The sequence below is a fragment of the Telmatherina bonti genome (assembly GCF_933228915.1).
Source record: "Telmatherina bonti genome assembly, chromosome: 22".
NCBI lineage: Eukaryota > Metazoa > Chordata > Actinopteri > Atheriniformes > Telmatherinidae > Telmatherina > Telmatherina bonti.
Genome location: NC_136631.1, coordinates 17,722,329 through 17,729,236, shown reverse-complemented (window position 1 = coordinate 17,729,236; position 6,908 = coordinate 17,722,329). Strand labels below are relative to the sequence as shown.

Genomic DNA, 6,908 nt, shown 5'->3' with positions numbered 1-6,908 from the left:
TGCACAGTCTTTATTTACAGGTCCTTGCACAACAGAAAATAAAACATACACATGGTGGTGAAACGCTCAATGCGACACAGAAGTACAATGATATCATGCACCCAAACTAAAGTAGAAATTCAAAACAAAGATTGCAAGGTTCCCCTTTTTCATGGTGAGTGTTCCAGGTAGCTTAAGCTGTGAACTTTTCCCATCTCAAGTGTAGAGTAACAGCCAGTATCTTTGAACTTGCATAAAGTATGTGCAGTTCATTACTATATCAAATGAGGAAATTAGTTACTGAGTAGTACAACCTGCGGGCAAGAAAAATAAAACAACTCCACTGTTTAGAAGTGATACAGACCCCATCTTCATTCAAGCACTTGGCAAAGTCTTTTCCCACAGCTCAAGCAGGACAGCTGAATGCTCAGGAGTGACACGAATGGGAATATTTTTGTGAGAGCTTATTTAAAAGCATTTGGGGAGATCACACGTACAGCTGATAAAAAAAAAAAAATGTGACAGTTTGTAAAGCTTAATAAAGTTGAGGATGGAGCACATATTCAGGACAGGCAAAAAGGGGTGGGCTGATTAAAACAAACCCATGGCACTTGGGACTAAAGAGGGAGAAATCAGGCAATGGATATGTGGTAAGGCGTCTGGGAGAATAATCATACTTATAATCCTGATTCCCACAAAAGGTTTATGAAACAGAATGAAACTTGCTTCTTTTACATACAATTCCGTTTTCTCTGCACAAAGTAAAATAATTTCAATGACGTTGGCTCTGTAAACATTTACTAGTGCCTTCATGTGGCATTTACCACATTCCACACAGGGAAATGTGTTTTTAAAGTGTATAAGCTTGTGTCTGAATTGAAAACAACAATGGATGAGAACTTATTTGTGTCCGTGTATTAATAAAGCACAAACTCATTATCTTATTCATTTACTCACACCCTTTTAGTTTGGGTTTCAAATCCCTTCTCTTATTTACTGCCTATAAATAAATGTAGATTACAAATAAAGAAAAATACATTAAAAATAAAATCGGCATGGAAGTTGTATGAATCTCTGCACATTTTTAAACTCAGCTCGGAAACACAAATATCAAAAGCAAAGACATGATCTTTTTTTTTTCCCCCCTCCTAAGTGTCAAGATTACCTACAGTCCATCTCTGCGTGTATATTAGAGCCGTTTCACCTGTACATAAAATATGTTCAAGTATGTTAGAAGACCTCTGTTACTGGCTGATAGACAAAAAAAAAGTTTGCGTTTTTCTGGGAAAACTAAAACAAATACATAATATTTAAAGGAGTCGTCACAGCAAAGTAAATAACATGCTTGTTAAAAGAGAAAACACTCAAAACTTTATGATCATGTTTCTGATGTCAGCCTTTTCTGTGTCTTCCTCTACACATGGCAGATGTTTATGTAGATCAAGTGACTGGTCTTAATTTGAAATGAGTCTGTTGAGTCCCTATTTGAAGAGAGAAAATACACAGATAATGCAACACAATGCTTTAACTGACTATTTTTATTAAAACATTTTCTATGACCCTCAGACTAAACCAGTACTGTGGATTTTGGTTTTCCCCATCGAGGAGTTTTTATTTGTTCTAAATCTTGCAGACTGCCATTGCAAATAGGTCTTAAGGGTGAGGTTGTGGATCCATGAGTACATATTCCAAAGGCAAAGGCCTAAAAGTCAGGATAAAGTTGGAAATTAGCAAAGCAAACCTAAACTAAAAACCCTAAAAAACAATAACAAAATATTTAAAAAGAAAGCAGCTGAAAAATTGACTTTCTCCTGACTTACATGGAGCAGCAGGATCTGGTTTTGATGATTAACAATCTGGCTACTTCCTTCTTACAGCAGCAGTATCTTCTTCTTTAAGCACAAACTTTTTCCTCAGAGCTTCTGAAATCAGAGTGGCCGAGTCCTCCTCTCTGAGGGACGTGCAGCCTCTGTTGTACCTAAAATAACACAAACAATATGCCACTTACAATACCAAGTTAGTCCATTTACTCTTCTTCTTATTTTTATTAAACCAACTTCTCTCACCTGTCTTTGCTCATCTTCATTCTGTTCATGTCCTTCAGGATGTCTGTGACATCAGCAAAACTGGTGGACTTCGATAGTGACACTGTATCCTCCTCTGCCTCTCTGAAGTCCATGCTGGGCCTGTCAAGATCAAAGGTCGCCGACGCTGTCATGGAAACAGGCGGCAGAGGGTCGGGAACTAGCTCTGACACCACAGAGACAACATCTTTCTCGTCTTCCTCTTCTTCCTCCTCTGTGACGTCACTGATGACAAAGGAAGCGGGAGCAGCGGTGGCTGGCTGGTAGGGCGTGGTTTCGAAAGGTGCCATGGAAAAGCTCATGCTCGTGTCATCTGGGGAGAGCAGGTCTGGTGTCAAGGGGTTGGAGCCTGCACCGGAAAGACAAGAACTGAGTCAGTGTGTTTAAGGGTTTTTCTTTCAGGTCAGAGCTAATCCCTGCTGTTCTAAACTGTACTATATGTATTATGTACTGTATGGATTCAGAGCATAAAGATGAACATACAGTTGTAGTTTCCTGTAACTTTTCTCCAAGCACAATTTCTTATTTTTTGTTCAGTGTTGTGACAGTCTGGGGCCATAATTATTCACATATCCAAGTAAATCTAATTTTCTCTCAGCAAAATTGAGTTTTTAATGAAACAACAAATTATTATTGATAGGAGTTGCATGATACAAATTTACATGATCAAATGTGACATGCTGCCCTGACAGCTGAACATCATCTTGAAACTTTTTTTTATAACAAATCTAAATCCATTTTTAGATTGATTTATTAAGCATTTTATTTCCAAATAGAAATGCAAAACTTGGAATGTAGGACTTTTTTTTATTGTGTCTTCATGGAACCCTTTAACAAAGCGATGACCGGCTGCTACAAAACAGATAACAGATAATCGTCAGTCACTGACCTAAAAACTGACGCCAAGTCATCTTAGCACAAAAGAGCTTTAAGAGAATCAGGGCGGGTGACTTGGCAGCAGGACATCAGTCACATGAACATTGTAACTTTGTGTTAGAAACACATACATGTATGTTCAACAAGACAAAATCTTAAACCTTACATGGCTCAGAGGAATTAATATACTGCAGAATCAATAAAACTCTTTCAGTTTCAGTCTGTGGCTGCAGTGTTACTGCTTCAGGTGTTTACACGGTGTACATATGTGGTTGAGCTACATACCAGTATCATTTGCAACAATCTTGGCGATCTGAGCCCGGAGTCTGCTGAGCTCATCTTGCAGGGCTGTGGTGCGGTTCAGTGCAGTCACCCCAGGCTTCCTTAGCCCTTCCATGCGTTTGCCCTCACGGCGGAAATTTGGCACAGATGAATTCCTGTGAAGCACCAAAAGCGGCGTGGGTCGCCATTCGTGCTTAAGAGGCCGTGTGTCGCTCCTGAGAACAGTTAAATAATTACTGTGACCAAACAGCAATTTTCATAATGTGTCCAGCCTTGTCTTTCACTCTGTGCTTTTACTTCCCTGGTGCCATTTTCTTATTAGACCCAGAGAATTTCCAAATACCGATTTATGCTTGCTAATTAGATGCAGCAGTGCAATTTGAACTACTTCAATGATGTAACACTGCTATAAATCCTGCTTTAGGTTCATGGTTTTCTGTCTCTAGCAATAGTTATACTACAAAAACCACCAGAAAGCTCAATCAGCATTTTTCTGAAATAGCAGTATTATGTGCAACCTTACATGACATGTGCACCAAATCAGATGGATGATACAAGTGGGATTAAATGCAGCTAAATAAAACAGACTTGATACTGCTTCAAAAGCTTTCTGTTCATTCACTGCAGACTTGCCTCACTCTGGCATATGTCTCCTCCTCATCTGCAACAATCCAGGCTATGTCTGCCAAGGTAGGGACCATTGGGCCGTCCAAAGGACGAAGAGGAGGCAAGCCGGGCAGTTCCTAATGCACAAACATGAGTTATTTTGTTTACATGACGTTTAACATTAAGAAATAAAACATACGCACAATTTCAAGTTAGAACATGACCAAGTGATGCTATATGCACCTGAAAGCATGCCCTTTGTGGAGGCCTGAGTGGAAGAGTTGAACCTATTCTTCTAACAACACTTCGGGTGGATCCATGGGGCTTATTCTGCCAGATAGGTATAACTTCCTGCAAAATATCCAAAAACACCATTAAGCTGTCCTCAGAAAATTTAAGAGTTTTCTTGAAATTTCTATACCTGCAAAGTTCTGTGAGTGAAAAGTAACTTTTAACAAATAACAAAACAGTTTAAATCCATCAACTGCTCAAGCACAAACTTACTGTTTCTGTCTCCATGATGACTGTGGCTCAGTTTCATTCGTTGGGGAGATGCACACCAGCGTTTGGTGCTTGCAGCATCTGAGGAGAGAGCAGATCAGTTAACAGATGTCATGTTCGTGTGAGAGCCACTTCTTGGGATTGAAATTAGTAATTACCAAGAGCACCTGTTCAACAAGGTAAGCGCTTTGACATATTGTTTACCAAAATAGAAAAGCTGCTCTGCACGTGTACAGTATGTTGGTTTAATTTAGTTTTCTTGTCTTTAGATCCTCCCACATGTTTTAGTATGTAGCCGACCCAAATTAAGAAATGAGAATATTTTTAAATGATTTAATTAGCTTCTCAATTGCATACTATTAGATCTATTGCTAAAATTTGTGTTTTATTTATATCATTTTATTGTACATGGGTTGCAGCTGATCAAATTGCGTAGCCACCACAATTTATAAAGCTATAATTGTTTTTTGCTTTCATTAAATGCACGTTCTGAGTTCGCACATTACATCAACAAGACATTGCCGTTTTGAGTCTAGCAGTAACTTATGACAAACTTAATAAACAGATTTTGAAAACTATACCACTAGTAGGCTGGAAAAAATGGCTTGTGCTGTTATTTTGTCCTTCCACTGGGACAAAACACAACACATAAGGAGGAATCCCTAGTATGGCAGCTAAGCTAGCTGAATCAGATCCGCTGACCATGTCAAAGAGAGCGGTGCTTTCTGTATTGATTATCGTTTTATAGTGACGACAGATTATGATACCATTTAAAAAACAAAACAAGCATTTGTGGGCTGTTTGCAAACAGCTTTGTCAGGTTTATCAGCAGCCGGCAGCTAACTTAGCGACGGGTTTGTGACAAACAGGGACCGTCACATAGCTTGACAACGGCCCCTTGGTTGACCTACAAATATTTATTTAATCGACACTTGTCTCTGTGTGCTGCTATTTTTTTTAAAACCAATTTCAGTAAAAGCTACAATGTGTTAACTTACAAGAGAAACCAGCAGAACAGCAGTTAAAATATAACAGCCTTGGGGAGCAGCTACTTCTCCTCTTCGTCTTTCACACTGTTGTCGTTCATCGGGCCGGAAACCTGAGCCTCCCTTTCCTGCAATCTGATTGGCTGGAAGCTCGTACGTTTCCTTTGTCATGGCCGATTTGACCCGGTGCGAGAGCGCCCCCTATAGATTAAAGTGGAAAAATGCTGCGCACTGTAAATTCTATTTACAGAAATAACATTTTAATGTAATTTGATTTGTGATTAATTTAGTAACGAATACTTTACTGGGTCTATTCTGACAACGAAGACTTCAAGTTTAAAAATGTTTCAAATATTTCATAATCTATGATACCAAATACATGTGTTAAAGAAAAGCTGTGATTGCTGAAGCAAACTCATGTGGTTCTGATATGTCCTATTACTTTTTTGTATAAGGATTGTTCTAAAATAAATTGCGAACACCAGCACTTTCACAGTATAAGACTGATATGCTGTGCATATTTGTATATTCATACTACATTTTTGCTTAAAAAATATCTAGTTTTTCTTTTTCTTATTTTTCAATTTTTCTTTTAACAAAAGAATACATCATTTCTGCCTCTCTAGACTTTGTCTTTATAAAATGGAAAATTATTTAGAAAATTAATGGAGAAATTTAGAATCAGCTCCTAACACCAAGGACATTTACCCATGCTAATATCCATTAAAGCTGAAGTTGGGTAAAATGACTGAGCAATCTTGAGCAATCTTTCATTTATTTGTATATGGCTGGAGAAAATTAAAAATTGGTTTAGAGATTTTTGAAACATATAATAACATAAATTGTAATACAGAAACTTGTGCAAAAAGGAATTTATAATATTCTATTGAGCTTGAAAGTCCATTTTTGGTGTTATCTTCTGTATTTTTCAACATTTTCAACCATCCTCCTCCGACAGACTTCAAGAATTATTGCTCAGGCTTGGATGACATCAAAGCTCGTTTCTGGATGCTGCCTGCCCTTTTGTAAATGGTGCTTAAAGAACAAAGTTTATGTGATAACATATAAGTTGTTCTGCACATTAAAAAAAGACACTAAAATTGCTTTAAGATGATGTGCTTGATTGATTATTAATTAATGAAAATGTTCTATAATACATGTAAGCTTTGTAGTTGCTGTTTTCTGAGTTTCTCTGTTTACATGTGAGTGAAAACATTTTGGAAAATTTTTTAAATTAAAAAAATCAAAGGAAGCAATAACTTATCCCCATAACTTACTGATACTAACTCTTTTGCATTGTCAGTTATGTTATGCTTAAGGAAAAAAATTAAAAATCAATCACTGTGTAATATTATTACAACATTTGAATACATGACTATATAAAGATGCCTAAATAAGTTATCGTTGCATCTTTTTCAAATCTACAGTCTAGGGTTTCAAAGCACTGATTATTTTAAATTAAACTTTATTGAAAGAATAACAATACAGAAAAAATAACAAGACAGTAGTTTAAAAATGGAAATGTTAAGTAACCAGAAAATACAGAAAAGTAAACAAGAATCAAAAGAATAAGAACAAAAGCTCTATAATAAGT

General features: G+C 37.1%; 1 protein-coding gene across 3 annotated transcripts; it reads right to left on the bottom strand.

The window, feature by feature from the left end:
• mtfr1l (mitochondrial fission regulator 1-like) lies at window positions 1–5,442 on the bottom strand. 3 transcript variants are annotated; one of them, XM_079262567.1, is made up of 8 exons: window positions 5,327–5,442; window positions 4,332–4,409; window positions 4,071–4,178; window positions 3,855–3,964; window positions 3,225–3,436; window positions 2,046–2,412; window positions 1,800–1,957; window positions 1–1,681 (listed from the first exon to the last, which is right to left on the bottom strand). In XM_079262567.1, the coding sequence occupies exons 2-7, from the start codon at window positions 4,344–4,346 to the stop codon at window positions 1,840–1,842; spliced, it is 930 nt and encodes a 309-aa protein (XP_079118693.1). In that variant the 5' UTR covers window positions 4,347–4,409; window positions 5,327–5,442; the 3' UTR covers window positions 1–1,681; window positions 1,800–1,839. The 3 variants fall into 3 exon arrangements, with proteins under 3 accessions (XP_079118693.1, XP_079118694.1, XP_079118692.1); XM_079262568.1 differs by having other exon boundaries at window positions 1–1,460; XM_079262566.1 differs by having other exon boundaries at window positions 1–1,957.
• Window positions 5,443–6,908: the final 1,466 nt, after the last annotated feature.